Source organism: Mesoplodon densirostris, chromosome 4, assembly GCF_025265405.1.
Source record: "Mesoplodon densirostris isolate mMesDen1 chromosome 4, mMesDen1 primary haplotype, whole genome shotgun sequence".
Lineage (NCBI taxonomy): Eukaryota > Metazoa > Chordata > Mammalia > Artiodactyla > Ziphiidae > Mesoplodon > Mesoplodon densirostris.
Genome location: NC_082664.1, coordinates 13,434,218 through 13,460,526, shown reverse-complemented (window position 1 = coordinate 13,460,526; position 26,309 = coordinate 13,434,218). Strand labels below are relative to the sequence as shown.

The window sequence follows — 26,309 nt, the reverse complement described above, 5'->3', positions numbered from 1 at the left end:
GGTTACCAGTGGGGAGAGGGAAGGGCAAGGGCAAGATAGGAACAGGGGATCAAGAGGTACAAACTATTACGTATAAAATAAACTATAAAAATATATTGTACAGGGCTTCCCTGGTGGCGCAGTGGTTGAGAGTCTGCCTGCCAGTGCAGGGGACACTGGTTTGAGCCCTGGTCTGGGAGGATCCCACATGCCGCGGAGCGACTGGCCCCGTGAGCCACGATTGCTGAGCCTGCGCGTCTGGAGCCTGTGCTCCGCAGCGGGAGAGGCCGCGATAGTGAGAGGCCCGCGCACCGCGATGAGGAGTGGCCCCCACTTGCCGCAACTAGAGAAGGCCCTCGCACAGAAACGAAGGGCCAGCACAGCCACAAATAAATAGATAAATAAAATAAAATAAAATTAAATTAAAAACCCCTGCAGAATGAGAGAGACAGAGAGAGGCTATGTGTAAAAGGAAGTGTTGACATACCCTTTAAAAAAAAAAAAAAATATATATATATATATATATTGTACAACACAGGGAATATAGCCAATATTTTATAATAATTATAAATGGAGTATAACCTTTAAAGTTGTGAATCACTGTGTTGTACGCCTGTAACATATAATTTTGCACATCAACTGTACTTCAATAAAATAATAATAATAATAATGACCCTTAGAAAAAACTTGAGGGTGAAAAAAGTTAAAGAAAAGGGTAATGGGGAGAAGAGATCAGACCAAATAACTCCCAGGGTTTCTGTCAATGTTTGACCTTCCTTCTTAGGTGTGGGATGATTATAAAGCAAGGAGTCCGACTGAGTCTTCAGTCAATACTCATTTGACAAATACAAATGATGGACCAGGCACTAAGGATAGAGCAGAAACAAGATAAGAGATGGAATAGACAATAAACAAATAAGTACAGCCAAGATATGGAAACAACCCACATGTCCATCTGTGGATGAATGGATAAAGAAAATGTGGTATATACATAATATAGAATATTATTCAGCCATAAAAAGGGAAATCTTGGGCTTCTCCAGTGGCACAGTGGTTAAGAATCCACCTGCCAGTGCAGGGGACATGGGTTTGAGCCCTGGTTCAGGAAGATCCCACATTCCACAGAGCAACTAAGTCCGTGTGCCACAACTACTAAGCCTGCGCTCTAGATCCATGAGCCACAGCTACTGAGCCCACGTGCCACAATTACTGAAGCCCCTGCACCCAGAGCCCATGCTCCGCAACAAGAGAAGCCACTGCAATGAGAAGCCTGCGTACTGCAATGAAGAGTAGCCCCCGCTCGCCGCAACTAAAGGAAAGCCCGTGCCCAGCAACGAGGACCCAACGCAGCCAAAAATAAATAAATCAAACAAATAAATTAGATAAAAAAGGGGGGAATCTTTCTATTTGCTACAACATGGATGGACCTTGAGGGCATTATGCTAAATGAACTAAGTCAGAGAAAGACCAGTTCCTCAGACCTCACTTATGTATGGAATCTTAAGGGAAAAAAAGCTCATAGATACAGAGAACAGATCGGTGGTTGCCAGAAGTAGGGGGTAGGGGTGGACAAAATGGGTGAAGTGAGTCAAGAGGTACAAATACCCAGTTATAAAATAAATAAGTCATAGGGATATAATATACCTCGTGGTGACTATAGTTAATAATACTGTATTTCATGTTTGAAGGTTGTTGAGAGTAGATCTTAAAAGTTCTCATCACGAGAAAAGAAAATTTTTTTTAACTATGTATGGTGATGGATGTTAACTAGACTTATTGTGGGGTACGATATACATTGAATCATTATACTGTACACCTGAAACTAATATAATGTTACACGTCAATTGTGCCTCAATAAAACTATTTAATTAAAAGATAGTCATCAGGGCTTCCCTGGTGGCTCAGTGGTTGAGAGTCCGCCTGCCGATGCGGGGGACACGGGTTCGTGCCCCGGTCCGGGAGGATCCCACATGCCGCGGAGCGGCTGGGCCCGTGAGCCATGGCCGCTGAGCCTGCGTGTCCGGAGCCTGTGCTCCGCAACGGGAGAGGCCACAACAGTGAGAGGCCCGCGTACCGCAAACAAAACAAAACAAAAACAAGATAGTCATCAATCAGTGCTTCTCAAAGTAAGGTCCCAGACCAGAAGGATTAGCATCACTTGAAAGCCCAGGCCTCACCCCAGACCAACTGAATCAGAAATTCTGTGGGTGGGAGCCAGCAATCTGTGTTTGGAGCCCTCCAGATGATTTTACACGCTCTCAAGTTCGGGACAAGTAATAATGATACGAGCTGTGACGGAGAATGATTGCAGGCTGACTTTGGACAGGTTGGTCAGGGACAGGCTCTTTAAGAAGGTGTAATCTACTGAGCTGAAGCCTGAAAGAGGAGAATGAACCAGAGAGAGTTCCAAACAGAGGGACTTGAAAGTGCAGAGGCCCTGGGGTAGGGATGCTCTGTTTGAGAAGACAAAGGAGGACAGTGTAGCCTGTGATCAGTAAAGAACATCTGGCCCATCTTATGGGAGGAGGAGGGTCTGAAAGTCAGCAAGTCTACACTCTGGTCGACCTCTCCCACGGACAAACTGTGGGATACTGGGACAGTCACAGAGCCCTCCCAAGTATTCTCTAAAATAGGGAAAACGATCCTGAGCCTGCCTACTGGGCTGTCTGAGAAGTCAGTGGATGCGAAAGCATTTGGAAAAGCGAGAGGCAGTGTTCAAGTGGGAATTATTATAATTAAGGGAGTCCCTTAAGGATGTAACTATAGGATCCAGCTTCCCACAGTGAGTAGCCATCAGACCACAGGCCAGCGCCACCTGGTCCTGGGCCAGCTCCTACTCTCTAGAGCTGAATGAGATTGAGACGATCCTTTAAAAAGGGTCTGTTTAGAAGGTCTGAGGTGCAGGATTTCCCAGAAAGGTCTGATTGTGGAACTCTTACATTCTTAGCCCACTGGTCAATCTAAGAAGATTCTTGGCTTCACAAGGAATTTGTGTTTTGCTCCAGCTGCTTGCAAACTCTCCCCAGGTGTTATAAAGGCAACGCCAGATTTCTTACAGGACCAGGCCATGTGCTATCATCACAGTGAGAGCTAATTTCATCACCATCCACTGATGCCCCTTTCCTGGAAGAAGGCTCCACCCAGGACTCTTAGAGAGCCTGGAGGCGATACCATTAGAGGTGGTCCAGTCATTTGTTTAGACTGACTGCAAAATCACTGCCTCCAGTGAAAAGATACTATCTCTAGAATCTACCTGCCTCCAGAAGGTACCCTCACCTAGTAGTCACAAGCATGTCCACATCCTGGGTGGTCAGGGCTGGAGGGAGCCTTAGAGACTGTGGTCTAACCCCTCTTGTATAGATGGGGAAATGGAGCCCCGAAAGAGAGGGAAAAGGAGCCACAACCCCCCACTGAGTTTGTTGCAGTGATGAGATTAAATCAAGACCCCAGTCGTGATTTAATTCCTGGGCTCCTAAACCAGGAATCTTCTTCAAACAGATGTCAAGACACCACTTAAAAACCAGGGTTTACAGAACAGAGCCCAAGAGATTGGCATGGCATTCAAGGCCATGCCAAGTTCCTGCCAAGTTCCTTAGCCTCATCTCTCACTCTATGGCTGCCCTGACCCCATGTCCATGCTGCAGCCATGCACTGGCTGTCGTAAATGGGCAGGTGACCAACGGGCTCATGACCAAGGCTGGTCCTCATCAGTAGTCCTCAATGTGCTGTGAAGCTTCTGGCCTCCATGTCTTTGCCCAGGCTGTTCCCTCAACCCAGAAAGCCTTTCACCAACTCCCACATGAAAATTCTATTCAAGCCCCCAAACATCGACTTAGAGGCCATCATATCCATTGCCAGAGCAGAATCCCTGTCCCTTGCGGGCAACCCTACAGCACCCAGTCATACTGCTCTCACCACCCCTCACACTCCAGCTCATATAAAGACACTGATGAGTTATGTGCACCCACCCTTCCCCAACTCCCACTCACATCTGTTCAGCTGTGAGATCCTGAAGGCAGGGACCAACTCTTATTCATCTTTAGATCCCCTCCCAGCACTTGGCAGTGTCTGACACAGAGACATGCTCAGTGAATATGTGTATAATCAAATGGATGCACAGATGTGTAACACCTGTCCTTATGGACGGATTCTGTGATCACTCCAGCCAGGGCCAACAGAGAGCCTCGTACCTGCTTTGGCTGCTGTCCCATTACCTTGGGCTATAACTATGTATGTGTTGAGTTCCCTACGTCCTACCAACCTACCTCAACTCCTGGCAAGAGAGTGTGAATTCCCGAAGGTAGTGATGATGCCTGATTTATCTTTGTGTGCACAGCACAGACCCCAGCATGGAAATGATAAATGAATGAAGTCCATTAATGATGGACAACTATGTGGACAACTGTGCCTGAGATGTAATCAGTTTCTCTCACTCATTTGAACACTATACATACAATTCACCACATGTCGCTTTTCTGCTTGTTCAACAAATATTTATCAGGTGCTAAAAATACAACGGTGAACAAGACAGAAAGTTCCTGCTGGACAGAGAGCCATTAAATAAATAATCACAAATGTCTATTTATCACAGTTACAGAGCACGCAGCAGAGGACACAGTACAGGATGCTGCGGTCACTGCTAAGTTGGCTCGGAGTTCATCGCCTGCCCTAGCGCCCCCCCACCCCCATCATGCTTCATTTTGGGCACAGTGGCTTCAGCAGAAATGGCCACCCCTCATCCAGCTCCGATGCAGAAAACAGATGACTTGTCTTTCTCCCCAACGGCAATGAAGCAGAGTCCAGGTTTTTTTGTGTCTTTGCAATATTTAATATAATCTCCCTTAAATTATTATCCCTTGCTTCCCATGGGAACTGTTGAAGATGCCAATTTCATACTGATTCCGGATGCAAAGTCTGTTCTGTCTGACCTCATTGATTCCTGGGGGATGCGTTAAGACCTGTGAAATATGTGGGGCTCATAAATCAACTCTGTCTGGGTTTCTGCAAATGTTTTAGCTTGAAGGAAAGTCAGTTCACACTGACAAGTCCCCCACGCCTCACCGCCCCGCCCCGCCTGCGTCCTCTGGAGCCTGTGGATGCTGGCTGCCTGGGGCAGGGCCCAGGGCTGGCTGTCCCCATCTCCCCTCTGGCCCGGCTCCGAAAAGCCGAGGGGAATGGGAGGTCAGTCCTTAACATCCAGTCTGATGTCTGAGTCCCTCTGGAGGGAAGGAATCCTGTGAATGTCCTTTCCCTGCCAGCCCCCAAGGAGATGGCCCGGGGACCCTCCCCCAAGCATGCACCTCTGTTTCCAAGACAAACAGGAGCCTCCTGCTGGTTGCTGGGCTCCAGGGGTTGCCAATGGCATGTCATACAATTGAATGGCGCCCCTTGGAGTTTTGCGAGGAGCTGACCCCGGCTGGAGGAGGATCCCTGAGAGCCCATCCCCCCCATGGCAGAGAAACAAAGTCCCAGGTCCAAGGTGGAAAGAACACAGCCTGCCACAGATTCCCCTGTGGCACAGCCCAAAGCCTGCAGGACGGTGGAGGTAGGTCTCTTTGTAAATCAGTCTGAACAGATGCTTCTTCACAAGCATCTTTTCCCATCAGCCCCTCAGCTACAGTGTAAATTCAATTCAGTTCAACACCCACTGAGTGCCGGTGGTCCAAGGAAGCATGCCAGGTGCGGGGGCACACACAGTAACCATGGCCCTGGCGTGCAAGGAACAGAGAGATGCTTGGTCATCTGGGTCCTCCCTCGGCACCCAGCACAGTGGGGGCCGGTCGGGGGTGGGCTTTGAGGGGTGATGAGAGACCGAGTATGGAAGTGAGTGAAGGTACCCCCACTCGCCTGAGTTGAACGGTGCCCACACTCTCCTTCCATTCATCCCTTCACTCATTCATTCATTAGTTGTCAATAGCTTATTGAGAATTCACGCTGCCAGATGCTGAGGATAAACAGTGGATGCTGGCTGCGTCCAAGGAAACCTCCTGCCACAGTCCCAACTCCCAACACCCACGCCCTGGTGAGAGCACGTGGGCACCTGCCTGCCCTCTGTCACACACCTGGGGGCTGCCAGGAAGCCGCGGCCTTTCTGCCTCCAAGTGGGAGACCAGTCAGACTGCTCTGGGGTCATCTGACTCAGGGTTCTCTCTGATGACGGGTCAGACCAGCCTACCAGCACTTCCCAGTCACTGCCTGCCCAGCCAGCGTGGCCTGGAGTCTGTCTTTCTGTCTGTCTGCATGTCCATGTGTCCAGAGAGGCTGGCAGCCAAAGGAAGAGAATGAATGTACCCATCTGCCTCCTAGGCACCCCCAGGGGTAAGAGGGTCCCAGAGAACAGCTCAAAGGCAGGCCCTCTGGCTGAGTGGAGCCGGGGAGAAGAATCAGCACGTGGTCGCAAACCCAAATGCAGTGCCTTTCCCTAGACTTCTTCTTTTTTCTTTTGGCCACAATGCTTGGCATGCAGGATCTTAGTTCCCTGACCAGGGATCGAACCCGTGCCCCCTGCAGTGGAAGTACAGAGTCCTAACCACTGGGCCGCCAGGGAAGTCCTCCCCTTTCCTTCTCCCTCCTCAAACCTCCCCACCTGGGATAAGGCGCCAGCAAGCACCTGCCCCCTGTCTGCCCCTGTGCCTGGGCAGGGATTGGTAAGATATGACGCAACAGAGTGGCTGCCCCTCCGGGAAGGGGTAGGGAGAATGACAGCAGCAATTGTTTAGGGGTTGCAGACAGGACTGTCAGACACTCAGCACATCCTTTGCTAAAAACAACCCCACAAAGTAAGTACTATCATCCCGTCTGGTAGACAGGCCACTCGGAGAGTTTACCGCTCGGAGCCAGGCACCTGTGCGGGGATGGGGTTCGAACCCCAGCATCTCTGAATCTCCCCACGCATCCAACTGCCTCCCACCACTCCCTGGCCTCGTCACCGACTCCCTCCAGGCCTTTGAGAAACCAAAGATCCCCTTTCTTTGGGTAACAGCAGGTATTATAACTTGGGCCTCGCAGATGATATTTGCTTGAGGCTCTTGTTGGCAACATTAAATATGATTCCTAATTTATGGTTTTAATCAGTTTCATACTGATTTTGAAACTGACCATACTGATCAGTTTCATATGGTTTTCAATCAGTACGCATGCACACACTCTCCGTAACACTGATACTTTGCTTTCATACGGTATTTTTACTTCTTTATTTCCTTTCATCCTTTCCTAATAGCACAGAGAGTTCCCAAATCACTCTGTTTCTTGCATCACGCTGGGGTGGGGGCGGGAGCCGCAGACACCATGCACACACGCAGAGCAGAGCCATGCAGAGCTCCTGCAGAAGCTGCCAAGGCGGGCGCAGAACCTATGCGAGCAGTTCTGCTCTCAAGTTTGCCCGTGGTGTGCTCACCCCCCTTCATCCAAAGGATCTTTGAAAAGAAATCTACAACCAGTCTCGACGACAAAGGAGGAGGTACAGACACCTTCCCACACATCCAGAACCACTGTGCCTCTTTGAGAAGCATCATCACATGCATCTCCCACTGACTTCAAGCACACATGGCTGAATGGGCTGCAATGGTCCTCCAGCAGGGGTTCTCTGGAGATCTGGCCTTAACACCTGCCTTCACTGGAACCATCAAAAGCAAAGCTGGATCGTGCTGCTGCTCAAAGTTCCCACATCTCCATCCTCTTGCAATTCCCACACTTGCTCTGTACACACAAATGGCTAATCCCAGAATGGAACATATTGAAAAGGAACACGACCAGACCAAGGAACATAAGGTGAGAGCCAAGAAAAAGTTGTGATTCATTGAGAAAATTGCCACGCTAGGCAGCGGGGAAGTGCCTATTTCACACACAAAGGCACCCAGGGCTGGGCGTGCCCCACAGTGGGTTCCCACCCAGCGCGGAGGCTGGCCAGTGCCCTGGACCTCACCACAGGCCGGGGCCAGTCCCCATGGGTGGCTCCAACTGTGGGTGGTTCGGGTTTCCTCATAAATGGAGGACTGACATGGTCCTAGCAGAAGATGTCACCAAGCGCGTGGGCTGGTTGAAACACACAAGTAGAGAAGGACCACATCACGAGTGATCCAGGTGAGAACGAGTTAACAGAAAACCCAGGCTGTCTGGACACAAACATTATCTTTCCTAAGGACTGGGAATTGAAGAAATCATCTGGTCCAGGGAATGCGTTTTGCAGACCGATGAAGCCATGGACCCTTTCTCAGAATAATGCTTTTAACTGCATACATTAAATTCACAGGATTATGAAAGAACCCAATTACACTGAAAGACAGTTATCAAAATATTTTTTAAACAAATGTGTAATATGTATAGTAATATACATGCTTCTTTATCAGTGACAAAAATAAGAAATGACAGGACTGGACAGCAGGTCTAATATCTCCTACAATTTTGAAGTAACGGTAAGTGAGAATACTTCAAAATAATACTTCAAAATACATCAAAAACCTCAAAATATGTCAGAATAACTGGTACAGCTGTAATGTGATGTATAAATATCTGTGTTTCTCTTGTTAATACTGCCACAGGTATTGCTAAGAGTCCTGTGGCTTACTGCCTCTATAAAGAAAAATAATACTAAATTTCATAAGAAGTTAGTAGAGAAAAAAGATGAAAATGGATCCCCTAAATTCCATCCACAGACCCCATATTAAGACCCCTAATCCCTTCTTTTTACAGGTAATAAATCTTAGGCCAGAGAAGCCAAGTGACTTTCTTTTTTTTTGGTTTTTTTTTTTTTTTTTGCAGTATGCGGGCCTCTCACCGCTGTGGCCTCTCCCGCTGCGGAGCACAGGCTCCGGACGCGCAGGCCCAGCAGCCATGGCTCATGGGCCCAGCCACTCCGGGGCACGAACCCGCGCCCCCTGCATCGGCAGGCGGACTCCCAACCACTGTGCCACCAGGGAAGCCTCCAAGTGACTTTCTTAATGGCACACAGCTACTCTGGGATCAGAGTGCAGCTCTTACTGATGTCCTGCCTTTACCACTACAGCTTCAATTTAGGCTTTAAAAACATTTCTTTTGGATTTTTTGTTTTTGTTTTTAAACAAAAGTAATACATTCTTCTAACAGATTCATATAATATAGGAATTTCATTTAAAAAATAAAGTTTTTACCTTTCTTTAAATGCAGACCTACCTAAGAGTAGACAGACGGACAAGAGCCTTCCTGGACCAGCAGCATCACATCACCCAGGAGCTTCTGCAAAATGCAGAACCTCAGGCCCCAGACCAGACCTGCAGAGTCAGATTCTGCATTTCCCCAGGTGACTCAGGGGCACATTCACGTCTAAGAAGAGCCGCTCTGCCCAGCCTCCTAGAGCCCCTTCTCTGCTGTATTCTCCTTGGAAGCACAAGTAACCCCAACCCCTGACACTGAAAGTGGCAAGAATTCAACCCTCAACCCCCGAAAAGCCTTGCATCCTTAAGTCTAATTCCCAGAGGAAAGAATAAACAATAACAGGACTAGGGGTTTGGAATAGGAGAATTCATCGCAGAATGATGAGATCTGACACAGTAAAAATACCATTAGAACAACTCGGTGTTATTAACCCTTCCTGAGAGCCAGCCTCCATACTAGACCAGGCACGTGCACTATCACATTGAATTCTCACAAATATCCTACACGAATAGTTAATGCTGTCATCCCTATTTACAGATGGAAAAACTGAGGTTCAGAGAGGCTAAGCTGCTTGCTCACCGTCCCAGCCAATGATCGGGAGAGACCTGAAGCAACATGGGACAACCTGAGTTGGGGGGGGGGCCGCATGTGAACAGGCTTGCTGAGGCCCAGTTCACAAGGACATCTGAGCAAACCTGACTGTGTCCCACCTCAATCCTGGGTCCCCCTCCTCACCAGGGCTGCCTGGTCCTGATGCCTTTAGCAGCTAAAGAACCGAGTGGTTTCTGCTTCCTGTACTCTCTTTCCGGTCTCATCTGGAGGGCTTGGTTTCAAACCTGTATTAAAAAAGTAAGAAGAAAAGCCTGCAGGCGGCTGCCCCATCCAAGCACTCTTGCCCTTCTCTTACCTGCTGGGTAGTTAATTGTTTTGTTCCACAATGAAATAAACCTAGCCTTTGCCGGCATCTCGAAGCATCTGACTGAAGTCTCATTAAGCACTGAACTGGGCAAAGCCCAGCAAGGTCTGCAAGGTGGGTGAGTACCACGCTCGGTTTTAGGTCATTTTAAAAGTTTGCAAGAACTAGGCCCTCAATACATTTTCAGACTCGATGACTCTCTACAGGTTATCTCAAGACCCTAGGATCTTTCTCAATTAACATTTACCACGTGATACTCCATGCAGACACCGGGCAAGATATTTTCACATGTTATCTGTGAGGTAGGCATTGTTGTACCCATTTAACAGATGAGGAAACTGAGGCTCCAGTCTCACAGCCAGGAAGTGGCCAAACCAAGGTGAGAATCAAGGCCTGGCTGGCTTCCCAGTTCCAGCCCTCTCCACTCCAGCACACACAGCCTTCCCACCTCTGCCTTCTCTTCGAACTTCTCAGGAATCAATCAGAGGCCACCTGATAGTTCAGCTGCTAGTTCCGTGACTAATCTCCCTTCCTTGACGGTAAGCTCTGAAGACAGCCCCACGGCTGTGCCCAGACTCCCTGCCCCCCTCAGGGCCTAAGCCAGAGCCTGGCACCAAAGAGGTGCTCTATAAACAGTGACTGAATAGACATTGGCCGGCTTTCAGGAAAAATAACTCAAGAGAAAGCCTCAGGCCAATGCCATTCATCTTCCAAAAGGATCCATTTGTGTTCCTCTCTGCCCGCTCAGGCGCTTTGATCAATGAGAAAACCCCAGGCCAGGAGGGAGTATAAAGATATTGCTTGTAACTTCACAAATGACCAGAGGAATTCCTTCAGTCCCTGGGGTAGCGCGGCTCTAGTAAAAGACTGCTTTCTCAGTTGTGAAACATTTCACGAGCATTAGTTATTGGTGGAGTCCCTAGATTTGACACTGAGCCAAGCTGATTAGCACAGCCAGAACGAAGAATGTCCACCCAGAGTGGTGACGAGTTGAGCCCCAAACGGGACAAATACGCGTAAACAAGTGGCATTAACATTCAGGGACCCTAGCCAAAGGTCCTATTCTCAGAGGCAGTATGACGATAGAAAGGTTCCTTAACGGGGGTTCAAATCCCAGGTGCCCAGTCGCTCAGCTCACCCCTCCCTGAGCCTTCAGCACCAATAGTGTTAACTCCACAGCATCCTGCCTTTCCTGCATCAGCCCTTTCTTCCTTGCCAGTAACCATGTCTATCTGGCTCTCCATCCTCTGAGATGCTGACCACCAGATCTCCCAAGGGGCCAGCGTCTGGGGGACACAGTCTAACCAGCCATGAGTCCACCACCCTCATGGAAGTTGCCCTGGTGCTGAGCACCCCCAAGCCAAGATGCCAGTTTTCTTGATGACAAAAACTTTCTTGGTTCCTGAACTGTAATTCTTGGATTACCGCCTGCATCACTCTGCCTGCAAAGGTCCTGAGTGATCCAGATTTACATCTTGGGGCTTGTGGACTCAAATCTGAGGCCAAACTTTGTTCCAGAAAGAGCAGGGTCTAGTCACCTCCCTAGTGGAACACCAAACAGAGAGGTCAACAAGGAAGCTCAGGGCTTCAGGGGACCCGGGCTCTGAGCCTGGCCCTGCCCAGCCTACAGAGGCAGGGGACAAGGCAGGAAATTGCTGCCTTGAAAGTGGGTCCAAAACCCGGAAAGAGTAAGCCTCAGTGAAAAGTGTCCACTTGCTTTTTTAAGGCAGACTTACTTACAGTTTATGGGAAGAAACCAGGGCATGGGAAGGACAAAAGAGCAAGGGCACTACGTAGGAAACAGTTGGCCAAAAATTTAAACTTCAATTGGATCAAGCCTCTAGATTTAACTACTACCAGTTTATGGAAAAATAGAGAGTTGAAGGAATACGTTAAATACCACCCCGAGAACACAAGCAGCAATATCCCAAATGCAGGAAATTCTACAGGACAAACGACTCAGCCTCTTCAACAAATACGTGGTAAGAGAGACAAAGAAGATTAAGAGATGGTTAAGAGATTTGTCAACCAAATGCAATCTGTAGACCTTGTTTGGATCTGATTCTAAAAGAAAACAATAGAAAGGGGACACTTATGAAATGACCAAGGAAAGTTGAATCCCACCCAGGTATTTAATGATAAAAAGGAATTATTGTTGATTTTTGTAGGTTTGATAATGGTATTGTGACTATGATTTTTTAAAGAAGCTTTTATCTCTTAGAGATACATTCTGAAGTATTTAAGGATAAAATGATTTGATGCCTGAGATTTGCTTTAAATTGATCCACTGGGTCAGAGTAAAGAAGAAATGAGAGTGGGTCTGTGTTGAGAATTACCAAACTGGGTGAAGAGTAGACAAGTGTTCATAATGACCTCTCTGCTTTTGCCTAGGTTCAAAGTTTTACAGAACAAAAATTTATTTACAGGGCTTCCCTGGTGGCGCAGTGGTTGAGAGTCCGCCTGCCGATGCAGGGGACATGGGTTCGTGCCCCGGTCTGGGAAGATCTCACATGCCGCGGAGCGGCTGGGCCCGTGAGCCATGGCCGCTGAGCCTGTGCGTCCGGAGCCTGTGCTCCGCAACGGGAGAGGCCACAGCAGTGAGAGGTCCGTGAACCGCAAAAAAAAAAAAAAAAAAAAATTATTTCCCAAAAAAAGAAGGCAAGAGAAAGCCCTAGTGTTTCATCATGGCTCCAGGACTGACTCGTGAGAAGCTTGAACAAACTTTTACCTCGCTGAGCCTCAGTTTCCTCATCCAGAGCCTGAATGGGTTCCAATCCTGGCTCGGTCCTCATTTGCTGTGTGACTTTGGACAGATTCTTAACCTCTCTGTGCTTCAGGGCCAACAGGAACAACAACAGTCCTACCGCAGGGGTTGTGGTGAGGATTCAACATGTTCATTCAGGTAAAGATCCTGGCACGCAGCACTACATGTTTGGTTTTATTCCTACTGCTGCCGTCATTACTGCTGTTGATTATTTTCTACATTGAGGAGGAAGAGGAGGAGAAGGCCCCCTGGAGATGTGGTCTTCCTCTCGCAGAACACCCAAGTTTTAGAAGCGTTTCCCAATTCTCCCCATCACACTGGAGCTGCTCACTCCAGCTTCCTCCCCAGGATCAGACCTACATTCTGGGAAACAAGGACACTCCTTCTCTGGCAGTGACAACCCCAATCACCTGCTTCTCCTTTCAACAACGTCCCCCTCTCGGTTCCTTCGGTTCCTCCCCCCTCTTCCCCCGTCTCTGAGCCCTGCTTCCCTGTGGCCTGTTCCCAGGCCCGCCTCTCTCATCCCTGTTCCGGTCCTTCTGGGGCCCCCTCCCCATGACTTCCCCTCTCATAATGCCCAGAAGGAGCTGTGTAAACCAGAAAAGGCAGGGTGGGGTGAAGGGAGGTTGGAAGGAACCCGGGACTTATGAATGCATAAGGCTGAACTTTTTGGAAGTGGACGGGCCGGGTGCCAGTCCTCCTAGGGTTCCTGGATCGTATACTCCTTACAAAAGGGCCATTATGAAGACTCCACATCTCCCGTGTGACAGGTTGGGGACTGTAAAAGTGCATGATGTCACAGGGACCAGGAGATAAACAGGGTTCCCAGCCGCGCCTTATTCTCGAGGGCACTGGGATCCTGGAAAGAGGGCTGTGGGAGGGAGGGGGGTGCTTCAGAGAGCCCTGTGGCCATTCCAGGCTGTTCCCCAAAAGGGGCCTGCAGGACTGCCCAAGACATCAGGGAGCCCTACGGCCCCCCGAAGCCCCTCCCGAAACCCTGGAGTGACTCGGCGGGTCACTCCACCCCCTTCCTCACTTCAAGATGTGCACATGGTCACTCAGCTTATCCAGCCCCACAGGACATCGTGGAAGAGCATCACCCCACCCCCAACCTCTCTTTCTCTGCATTTGCTTCGGGATCATTTCTCTTCTACCAAACGAGAGAGGTCACATGGGTGAGTTAGGAAAATGTAGGCTGGTTGTCAGGAGAGCTGGACTCCCGTAATTACCTAACTTGGTGGAGTCCACATTCCCTTTTTTATAAAAGGAAGAGGCTGCAGTTAAAGATTGTTAAAGTCCCTGCCAGTTACAGCGGCCTATTGTTCTACTGGTTATAAGGAAGTACGTTACTATCTTCCCCCCCAGTGCTTCAGTCCACGGCTTGATTCAGTCTACTCTTTCCCGTGAACGCTTATCTATGTTCAAAGTGACCACTGGCCAGCTCCCCGCCCACCCCCACCCCCTCACACACACACACACACACACACACACACACACACATACACACACACCCCCCTTGAGACCAGTAAGAATAGAAAAGTTTAGTTAAGGTGTATCCAATTTTCCCTTTTAGCTCTGAAAGATACTTGTTTGCATATTATTTCCATGTAGTCAAATGGAAATGCACATTCATTTGCATGAACCTATAGAAGCCATTACAAAATCACCAACACAGCCTCTCTAACAGTGGGTTACAGCTCAACACTTCAGAGCCCTGAAATGGGACCAACAAAAATCTCACTAAGTAGACTGATGGTCTCCCAAACTTTCAGGGTATAGGAAGGAAATATTAGGATTTCAATTCATATTTATTTTGATCACATCCTTTAAAATTTTCTATTTCTTACATATACTTTACACTCCTCCAACCATATTAGAATAACAGGATATGCATGTAATTTATAAACATGCATATGGTAATGGTCCAGGCTCAGAAAGATTTTGCAGATGGGGTGCATGATCAAAAAGTTCGGAGCCGTCATCACTCTAGACCATCTCCCAAAGCTGGAGACAGTTGCAAAGTTTTGGTCCAACCAAAGCTGAAGCAACAAGGGAGGAGCCCAGGTAAACCTCCACCAAGGCCACACTGGCCAACAGAGCACCAGTGCATACCAGGGCACCTGTCACACCACTTGCCAACAGCCTGGGGACATCACGGCATGTGGCGTCTCCTTCCTCCCGAAGGTCCACTCTTGCTATGCGCTCCCATCAGCGAGGCTCCCTTTGGGCAAAAGAACCCTGGTCTCCACCCAAGGAACCCACTTTCTTTCCAGAACAGTTGGCCTTGGCCCTCAAGGCGTCTTTTGTTTCAGGAGCAAACGTTCCATTCGAGGGTGAGTGATGCTGAAGACCCTAGAAAGCTGGTCCTTTCTAGATCTTCTCTCTGGGATTCACTTACTGCATCTGACCAGATATATTTGTTATCGAAGAGAGAAAACATGACCTTGGTCTTCAAACAGATAGATGATAGATATGATCTAAAGGCAGATAGACAGATACATAGAAGAATGATTGATAGATAGATAGATAGATAGACAGATAGATAGATAGAAATAGATGACAGATAGATGATAGGTAGATAGATCGATAGACAGATACATAGATGAATGATTGATAGATAGATAGAAATAGATAGATGATAGGTAGATAGATCGATAGATAGATACATAGATGATAGATAGATAGATGAAAATAAAGAAAAAACAAATTGGCTTTCTGAAGGACTATCAATAAGACAGCAAACTAAACTCCCCCCTAGGTGGGAGGGTACCCAGAGACACAGGCTGCTAAGAGTGAAAGAACCATGTACCACGTAGGTTGTTTCACTGGCTCATTGCATGGGAACTGACCTCCCATTTGGGGTTGACCTGCTAGACTAGGACGATGCCTTCACCAATGGAGAGGAAGCCTAGGACGCTGGGCTACTCACCTACACACTGGTTGCCTTCATCCATCTGGTATCCAAGGCGACACATGAGAGGCCTCGAAATCGTGGGGTAGTTTGGAGCTGACAGCGGGGGTGCAGCTGCTGGGTACGGACCTGAGTAGGGGTTGGAGTAGGGGTTGGAGTAGGGCCCTCGATACACTGGGTTTGTTCGGGGGATGCATAAATACCCGCCGTTTTGGTTAACACACATCATGTCTCCTCGGCAGGCCTCAGGGATGGTCCGGCACTCATCAATATCTGCAAGGGCCACAGAAAGGACAGGCGTTAGTGGCCCCTTGGCCACACTGTGCAAAGTTCAGCAGAGCTCTGTACCAAGAACACCATGAAGGACCCCAAAACACTCTTTACTAGCATCTGCTCCCAAACATGTAGGGCTGCGCCTGGCAGCTACTCCCCAAATATTGGCTGAATTGAATCAAATTGACAAGTGTCACCCAAACATCAGCCATCAAATACCATCATCATGATGTTTGGGCCATAGCTGCCAAAACCTGTACTGTCACATGCTTAATACTTTTCTCTTAAATGAACCCACATTGAAAACCCAAGTCGGGACTTCCCTGACTGTCCAGTGGTTAAGACATTGCCTTCCAGTGCAGGGTGTGTGGGTTTGCATCCCTGGTCAGGGAGCTAAGATCCCACAGGCCTTGGGGCCCAAAAGCCAAAACATAAAACAGAAGCAATATTGTAACAAATTCAATAAAGACTTTAAAAATGGGCCACATAAAAAAAAAAAAAAAGAAAGAAAAAGAAAACCCAAGTAAACATATTTTTTCCATCTTACGTCACGACAGCAAATGAAAAAAACCCTATCAATGATCAAAAATAGAAGGTAAGTAAAAATAAATATATAACGATTAAAATAAAGATTGTTTATCTGTGGATGTATCACCTAAAAACATCTCAGGTATTCTTTTGTGTCCACATGACACTCGGGAAACGCTGGGATGGACCTAATAATTGTACCCACTTCTACTCCAAGTACCAGCTGGGCGGGGAGAAAGAGTCTGCTGCATCCAGAAAGACAAGGCTTGGCCGAGAGCTAGCTTCATATTGGGAAAGCAGAGACTTACTTGAGAGTCAGGCTCACACCGTGCCAACAAACAGGGCCCGTTTCCAGCCAGGCTGGTGCTCTGCTTGTTGTGTCTAGAGCGGAGTGGGAGTGGCAGGGGGGTAGGTTCTCTAGAAAATCAGCCTTGCGGGGCCAGGGACAGGGGAGGCCTGAACTGAGGCGCCAGCATGAGCAGCTGCCCTGACCCCCCGCACCGGGGCCTCCCAGCAGCCTTGGGGTCTGCTCCATGTGGGGCTGGAGGCTGGGAGAGAGAGGCCTGAACCCTGACCGCTCACTCCAGCCACCTCATCTGAGAGACTCGTGCCAACTCCCGCCTCGGGAAAGGAAAGCGTGGAGTCCCATTTTCTAGCTGTAAGCCTGAAAGCGTCATTCAAGCTGGTGGGCCACAAAAGACAGCTGCCGCCCCCTCTGCATCCCTTGGCACATTCTCAACCCCCTTCACCTTAAGTCAAAGTGCGAGCCTAGAGCTTCCAAGGCAAGGCTTTTTTTCCCCACCACCCATCATTCTTTTCAACCCTAACTAAGCTCAGAGACTACAAATGATTTGGCCTAAATCAAATATCATTAAAAAGGTGAAAATATCCCCGAGGGGAGAGCTTTATTCCTTTTCTATACCCTATGCTCCATCTACAACAAACTCGTCTATACTCTGAATGTCTTTTCAATGCCCTGGTCTTTGCTGATGCTGTTCCTACTACCTGGGACGCTATTTCTCAGGATCCTATCCATCCTTCAATACCCAATTCAAATGTGACCTCCGTGAAGGCTTTCTTTATTGACCTCAGACATAAGGCATCACTCTCTCCCCTACTTCTGCGGGGCTGATTGCTTTTACCTCATCTTGACAGTGACTTTATTCTACCCTGTACAGTTTACTCCGTCTAGACCTACCTCTCCCACTAGATGGAGCGCTAGGAGAACAGCCCCAAAATGTCTGTCCTCTTCCTTGGAACCTGTGGCTACAGTAGGTTACATGGCAAAGGGGAATTAGGTAGGGATGGAATGGAATTAAATTGCTAATCAGAAGACCTTGAGATGGGGACTTCCCCGGTGGCACACTGGTTAAGAATCCACCTGCCAATGCAGGGGACATGGGTTCGAGCCCTAGTCCAGGAAGATCCCACCTGCCATGGAGCCACTCAGCCTGTGCGCCACAACTACAGAGCCTGTGCTCTAGAGCCCGTGAGCCACAACTATGAGCCTGCATGCTGCATCTACGGAAGCCCGTGTGCCTAGAGCCCATGCTCCGCAATGAGAAGCCACCGCACTGAGAAGCCCGCGCAATGCAACAAAGAGTAGCCACAACTAGAGAAAGCCGGCGGGCTGCAATGAAGACCCAACACAGCCAAATATAAATAAAAATTTTTTAAAAGGGTTCTCTTAAAAAAATAATCTTAAAAATAAAAAAGAAGAGCTTGAGATGGGGTCATTATCTAGGAGTATCTGAGTGGGCCCAGTGAAATCACACAAATCCTTACAAGTAGAAGAAGAGGCGGAAGCACTGGTCAGAGAGACGAGACGACAGACACACGTGAGGGACTTAACCTGCTGGCTTCGAAGATGGAGGAGGGGCCGTGAGCCAAGGAAGAGGGTGGCCTCTAGAAACTGCAAAAGGCCTTCAGCCGACAGCCAGCAAGGAACCAGGGGCCACAGTCCTACACCCACAAGAAACTGAATTCTGTGGGAATGTAAATCCATGCAGCCACTATGGAAGACCGTGTGGAGGTCCCTCCAAAAATTAAACCTAGAAATACCATATGACCCAGCAATTCCACTTCTGGGTATATATCCAAAGGAAATGAAAACAGAATCTTGAAGGGATATCTGTACTGCCATGGTGATTGAAGCACTATTCAAAACAGCCAAAATACGGAAACAACCTAAATGTGCATCAGTGGATAAAGATTTGGGATGGATAGATAGATAGATAGATGGATAGATAGATAGATAGATGTGATATTATTAATATTATCATCATATGAATAATATAACATTAATAATAATCATATGAATATTACTCAGCCATGAGAAAGAAGGAAAACCTGCCATTTGCAGCAACATGGAAGGAACTTGAGGGCATTATGCTACGTGAAATAAGGCAGACAGAGAAAGACAAATGCTACATGATATCACTTATGTGTGGAATCCAAAAAGCCAAACTTACAGAAATAGAGAATAGAATGGTGGTTATCAGGGGCTGGGGGGGGGGGGGGGGGGAATGGGGAGATGTAAAGGGTACAAACTTCCAGTTAGAAGATAACTTCTAACTGGAAGGAAATAATGCACAGTATTGTGATTATAATGAACAACACTGTATTGCATATTTGAAAAATGCTAAGAGAGTAAATCCGGAATGTTCTCACCACAAAAAAGAAATGGTAATTATGTGATGTGAGGGAGGTGTGAGCTAAGCTACGGTGGTCATCACGTTGTAATATATAAGTGTATCAAGTCAACACATTGCATACCTTAAACTTACACAATGTTGTATGTCAATTACATCTCGACTTTTAAAAAACAGAAACTGAACTCTGCCAACAATATGCATGAGTAAGAAAATGGATTCTTCCCTCAAGCCTCCAGAAAAAGAACACCGCCCTGCCGTCACCTCAGTGTTAGCCTGGTAGAACCCCCATCGGTCTTTGGACCTGTGCACCTGTGAGAGCATATATTTGTGTTGTTTAAGCCACTAAGGCTTGTGGCAATTTGTAAAGGCAGCCCTAGGAAACTGATACAGATGGAGAGCTCCTTGAGGCTGCGGATCAATTCTTGCTCATCTTTGCCCTGTCGCAGGGCTTACCCAGTGCCAAGCACAAAGAAGGTGATCAATGGAAGGGTGTCATTGATTTCAACCATCCCATGGCACCGTTTTCTTCCACGGGCAAGGCTGATACAGACCTGACAACACCGAATGAGGCTGAGACAGAAATGGTCCTGTGACTGGGCTGTCCCTGCACCCCACCCAGAGAAGGATCTTCAGTAGCTTCCTACCTAGACACTGTCCTGATGAGCGGTCCAGGTCAAAGCCGTTAGTGCATTGTTGCTGCAGGAAGGGAGAGAGAGAAACACGAGAGGTCATTCTGCTCACTTAACCTTTTTTTTTTTTTCTTTCACTATAAAAGTATTCTAACTGCATCACAGGAGGTACGGAAAATGGGTAAAGAAACAAGGCATTTATAATACCAACATCTGCGTTATATAACCTCTATTTGTCCCTTTTTTGGGGATTTTCTTACAATCATTTTACACTTTAGCATTACTTTTTAAGCCCCTGCATCATTGCTTCAAAACGCCCATTTTTAGCAGATGGTTATGGGGACTTCTTCCTGCTCTGGTCATGAAAAGCAATACTAATCGCATCTGATCTGCCCAGTGAGGCTTGCCCTGTGCTCAGCCCTTTCTGAGAGAGGATAGGACTGCTTTTAAGGGCAACCACTCTCTTTCTTTGGGTGCTATTTAACCTCTTTTCAGCGCCCGACGTGAATTCTTCACCCCCTATGAAATCCTCGACCTGATTACGAGGTCTGTGTATAAAATAAATCTGCACAGTGATGTAGTCAGTTTTCTAAGAAAAATAGAATTGGGGAAATTCTTCCATTTTAACCTCAGGAAGACAATTACACAAAGATGAGTTGCTTTCAGAGACTGCCAGGTCTCAAAAGTCCCTGAGGGCTGCAGGCTTCACATACAACTTGAGTTACAACTTCATGCATTTAGAAAAATATCATGGGATCAACAATCACCCCTAGAGCTGACATGTTATAGGAATAAGTCAAGGAGGTGTGGTTTTGCCTGTGGGGGTCCCTTCCCTGGCCTTCCCTACGGTTTATGGGGTTCAACTTCCCTGAGCTATGCGCTGGTTTGTGGAGATGATAGATTTAGCCTGCATTCCTGGGAGTGGGTTCAGGCACCTTAGGGCCTTGGGGCCAAAGAAATGGAGCGGATGAGCCAGGAGGTGGTCCCATAAAGTTCAGGAAACCAAGAGACTTGAGTTGCAGCCCTGGCTCACCAACTAAGTGCAGGCGTGGGTTCAAGTCCACTGCCTGGCTTCAAATTCTCACTCTAGCCCCTATTCACTGCATAACTTTTCTATGCCTCAGTCTCCTCATCTGTAAAATGGAGAGGATACTACTTACTTCTGAGTGGTTGTAAGGACTAAATTGTTAGTGCGTGTAAAGTGCCTATAGTGCAATAAACACTATACTATAACCTGCGCCCCCTCTGCATCTAGATGTTAACTGTCACCACAGAGCTAGATCAGAGGACACCAAGGTCCTTCCAAGGTCTAAAAGTCTTTGGTAGTCTTCCCAAGATTCTTTCCACCTCCAATGAAATATATTTCAAAATTCTTAATATGAAGGGAAAAAACATTTAAAGGGTGTGATCAAAATAAATATGAATTGAAATTCTAAGATTTCCCTCCTATACCCTGGAAGTTTGGGAGACCATCAGTCTACTTAGTGAGATTTTTGTTGGTTCCATTTCAGGGCTCTGAACTGTTGAGCTGTAACCCACTGTTAGAGAGGCTGTGTTGGTGACTTTGTAATGTCTTCTATAGGTTCATGCAAATGAATGTGCATTTCCATTTGACTACATGGCCCCTCAGCCCTGCTCAGAGGTGGGGCTTCTCTCACTTCTGAGCTAGAGATGCAGAGGGGCTGCCCTGAGCTCCTCAGGAGGGATCTGTCCACATTTCTCAAGGGCTGACACAACCATCACTTTGTAAAATCAGGGATGGTGCAGGCTTCTCTGCACAGCCACCCAGGAGCCCAAGCTCCCCCTACACACTCCTCCCAGGGGTCCGGGCCAGAGGTGGGTCCTCACGGGTTGGGCGCTGAGATGCCTCACAACTGCATGTCGGCCACACCCACCCACGTGGGCCACACGCAGGCACCGAAGGGGCACCACTGCCCAGAAACACTAGAACACGCTTGACTTTTTAACACTTACACTAAGTCAAGACCCCCAGCCCCACCAAAGGGACAGAAATGAGGCAGCATGATCTGATTATAAGAGTCTTGGATGGGGAACCGGGACACCGAGGTCCAGCCCTGCCACTTATATACTATGTCACTGGGGGCAAGTCTCAACTTCCCTGAGCCCCAGCTTTAATCTCTGTACAATGAAGAGCTCGGTTTAGGTAAACAACACGATGCGTGGCTGAACACCCTCACCCTGGTTTTTAACACACTTCCTGATAAGTAACAAAATAAAACTCTTACCTGTGCATTCCCAGGACTTGGAAGACAGAGAGCCAGAATGGTCACAGTGAGTATCCTGTGGAGGAGCAAGAAGTCAATATAAATGCTCAGGATACTCCCAGGACCCAGGTCTGGGGTAACACGTGCCTCTCGTGCTGCCTGTGTGTTTACAATGATGACTTCACCTTGTGCTTGTCTTTGGGCAGGAGGATGGGAGGTGATGCTCCAGAGAGGTCGGGGAAACTCCAGATGCCTCAACCACCCCAAACAGAACCGTGCCCCCTCCACTGGTTTCATATGTTGGGATAATGTGTTCGGTGGCATTTTTTTTTTTTCGTACGCGGGCCTCTCACTGCTGTGGCCTCTCCCATTGCGGAGCACAGGCTCCGGACACGCAGGCTCAGCGGCCATGGCTCACAGGCCCAGCCGCTCCGCGCCATGTGGGATCTTCCCGGACCAGGGCACGAACCCATGTCCCCTGCATCGGCAGGCGGACTATCAACCACTGCGCCACCAAGGAAGCCCTCGGTGGCATTTTTTAAAATAAAGGGTCTTGCTGCTTCCAAGAACAAATCTAACGCCCACCGCCCTGGTATTAACAATGTATTCACCAGCTGCTTGGCCTTTACTCCTGACACAAGGGGACCTGCCTGAGTTTTGAACATCTTCATTCTGAAATGACCACGGTGTGAAGGAGCCGTCGTGCCCTCAGATGAGGAGAGGAAAGGAAAGTACAAACGTGAAGCACGTGAGCTCCATGGAACAGAGGCGTCACGGGGAAGGGACGCACGTGCTCCCGGAGTGCGCCTCACACAGACCCTGATGGAGGAGAGGACGTGGGGACCTGGGCAGCCCCAAGAAGGAGCACAGCTGACACTTAGGAGGAGGTGTCAATAAACTGTGTTTCTGCATAAGCCACCAAGCCCTGAACCTGCGATTTCTACGCTTCATCATTCACAAGCTGCTATACAACAGAATCGTGGTCGCCAATTAGCTTTAAAGATAAAAAATCAATACCACCTCACATCCAACAGGATGGCTACAACCAAAAAAGCCAAAAGCTGGTGAGGGTGTGGAGAAACTGGAACCCTTGTGCACTGTTGGTGGGAATGTACGTTGGTGCAGCCACTATGGAAAACAGCCTGGAGGTTCCTCAAAAAAAATTAAAAATGGAACTACTATATGATCCAGCAATCCCACTTCTGGGTATATATACAAAAGAATTGAAAACAGGGTCTCAAAGAGATATTTGTACACCCATGTTCATAGCAGCATTATTCACAATAGCCAAAGGGTGGAAGCAACCCAAGTGTCCATCAACAAATGAATAAACAATGTGTTATATACATGCAATGGTATACTATTCAGCCTTAAAAAGGAAAGAAACTCTGACAAGTGCTACAACATGGATGAACCTTGAGGACATTATGCTAAGTGAAATAAGCCAGTCACAAAAAGACAGATACTGTTGGATTCCACTTATATGAAGGACTGACAGCAATCAAAATTATAGACAGAAAGCAGAACGGTGGGTGTCAGGGGCAGGGGGAGGAGGGATTAGGGAGGTGTTTATGGGTGTAGAATTTCAGTTTTTCAAGACGAAAAGAGGTCTGGAGATTGATTGAGCAACACTGTGAATGTACTTAACACTACTGAACTGGACACTTGAAAATTGTTAAGGTGGTTAAAAAAATCTATGCAAATACAGAGCTTTATCTGGTGCTGTTATTATTGAGTTCAACAGGAGTTTATCTGAGCAATTACTAGCTGTGAGCCTGGACCCTAGGTGGGCAGAAAAACTACAAAACTATGACCCAGATGCTGCCCTGGAGAGCTGGTGGGGGAGCCACGTGAACCAATAATGTCTACACCCTTTGGTTAGGGCACTGATAGAAATGCCCACTGAGTGCCAGGAGAGCCAGGCTGTGGGTAGGGAATGGAAGGTCAGGGAAGGCTTCCTGGAGGAGGTGATCTCAAAGGCTTCTTCAGTCATTCAGTGGACCTGGCACCTGGTTGGATTTAGTGACCTGTTACTGTCAATGTATACCTTCACTTTACAATCCCTCCCTTCAGAAAAAGAGCATTCAATAGACTGCAAAACTCACTCAATCCATGACAGAAGGCTCATATGAATCAGCAACGCTGGGGTACTTGGAGGGCCCCAGAATTAAGGTGACATCCAGAGGAAACAGGACCCTACTGTGGTGTTGGGAGAGGCAAGCCCACTTCCTTCATCTAGTCCTCAATCCAAAGAATAAAGACCCTGGAAGCCCGTAAGTTTTCCTTTCATCTGAGTGCCTGCGTGAGCCAGATTCTAGAACACTGGAGACAGCGCCGACCTTATAAAGCACAGAGCCAAATCCCGGGGCTTTTTGATATTCGCAACAGCCAGATTTATATCTGGAAGGAATGAAAGGACAATAACAAATTTCGTTTCCAGGCTGTATATTATGAATTTCAACGTTTTCCTGTTTCTTCACATGAAGTTTCCTTTTGGTTGGTTATAAAACCCTGTCTCGTTTTTGTTGGAGACAGGACAGGCTGACAACGCAGTGGACTTCAAGACCTAGTGGAAAAGGCATGCTAACCCATTTCTCCCCCTACCCCACCTCCCCTACTCCCTTTGGCTAGAGGGCAGTCCTGGGACAGGTCTCCTCTGAGAAAGCCCATCTCAAGCCCGGCCTCCTGCAAGGGCCACAGCGGGGGCCTGGGGGCCAAGTAAGCTCCAGGCTTAAGTGAGACGGTTTCCCAAAAACGACGTAACATCCAAGCATTGCTGCTCTCACAGCGTCACCCATAGCTGCACTTTGTCATGAAAAACTCCAGAAAACTCCAAAATAAATTAACTATAAGAATTTGGGGGATCCTTTGATGCTCATAACTGGTCCCCAGAACTTTCAAAAGCAGGTGGGTCCACCTATTTTGGGCTCCATCCTCAAGCGGAGGAAAGCTGGGTGGGGGTGGGCGTGGGGATGGAGGTGGGGGACCAACTGAATCTCAGGGCTGTCTGTCAAAGAAGTGCTGGTCCCCGATCCAGGATGACAGGATTACAGCTTCGTTTTCAGCACACACACACACACACACACACGCACGCACGCACGCACGCACACACACTTTGTCTAAATCAGCTACGTTTTCAAGAGTGCGCTGGATAAAAACTGCAGATGTAATCTAGATAAAATTCTTCAAGCTTTAACGATCACTTGACTGGAACTTCCATTTCCTTAAGGAATATCAAAATGTTTGCTTACATGCATTTCTGTCTGCAGTCCCCACTTTTCATTGGCTCGAGACTTCTGGGTCGCATGCCCTTTGAGAATCCCACACAGACATAGAGCAAATCCAGCCCCGGGATGTGCAGCTAGCCCGTTCGCCTGTCCAGCAGCCGATGCAGCAAAATAATTGCTAGTGAACTAGTAATTGATCTCTCAAATTAAAAAAAAAAAAAAACTTAAAAAAAAATTTTAAACGGCACACAAATTTGCTGCCCTTTCGGAAAAGAAAGAAAGAATCAGGCTCTGAGATTTTTGCCGACCTCTGTCGGATGCTGGCTTCTGAAACTGTCTTATAAAATACCCACTCCCAAAAGAAGGCTTCAAGATGGAAATTACAGAGGCGCAGCTTTTTACAATTAACAATATCATTGCATCACTAGCTAATGCCTTTTCCAACATCCTGACACAGCCTGAATCACGGCCATAGCTATTTTCCACCCATCGGGTTTTCAGTAAGGTTTCCAGACCCTGGAGGAAAAAATCCGGAGCAGAGAACGTACCTTTTTAATCCTGGCATGTCCAAGATGCGTGGGCAGGAGAAGCAAGGGGGAAAAGATGGAGAGCTCTCAGCGCGGGACCCTCGGAGCAGTTCCTGAACTTCGGCCTCCTCTGGGCCTGTGGGGCTCGCCGATACTTTTATTCCAGGGGGGACGAGCGAGGCGAGGAGAGGACAAGGGGAGAGCCTGGGTCCTCCGAGCCACTGGAGTGCTGACAGAGAAAGCACCTGGTTTTGCTTAGCCCTCTTCAGTAATTCAGCATTAAACCAATTGGAGGAGGAATGTTAAAAATGAACACTTCATTTTCTAAGTATGTTAAACAATGCAAATGGGGCCTCAGTCTGGACACAGCTGGTTCAGATTACAGCACTCACCAACTGGCTAGACGCCTCACAACAATCTTGGGGCGTCTGCCAGGACCAAGTGCTCAGTGCTGGGAGGAGAGCCCTTTCCCGGGCGGCAGCGCAGCCACACTCGGGCTCCCAGCATCTCTACGGGAGGCGATTGGCGGGCAAGTGCAGGAGGG

At 48.0% G+C, this 26,309-nt stretch overlaps 1 protein-coding gene across 2 annotated transcripts in view; it reads right to left on the bottom strand.

Annotated features, from left to right (window-relative positions):
- FBLN5 (fibulin 5) overlaps positions 1-26,197 on the bottom strand; it is an 84,786-nt gene extending 58,589 nt beyond the window's left edge. Inside the window, exons 1-4 of one of the 2 annotated variants that reach the window (XM_060095720.1) lie at positions 25,787-26,197; positions 22,033-22,087; positions 19,802-19,853; positions 15,721-15,975 (exon numbers count right to left, since the gene is read on the bottom strand). In XM_060095720.1, coding sequence (XP_059951703.1) covers positions 15,721-15,975; positions 19,802-19,853; positions 22,033-22,087; positions 25,787-25,803 — 379 coding nt within the window. In that variant the 5' untranslated portion in view covers positions 25,804-26,197. Of the gene's footprint in view, positions 1-15,720; positions 15,976-19,801; positions 19,854-22,032; positions 22,088-25,262; positions 25,414-25,786 lie in introns of those variants that run through there. The other variant, XM_060095719.1, reaches the window with a different exon arrangement.
- Between the last annotated feature and the right edge of the window lie 112 nt (positions 26,198-26,309).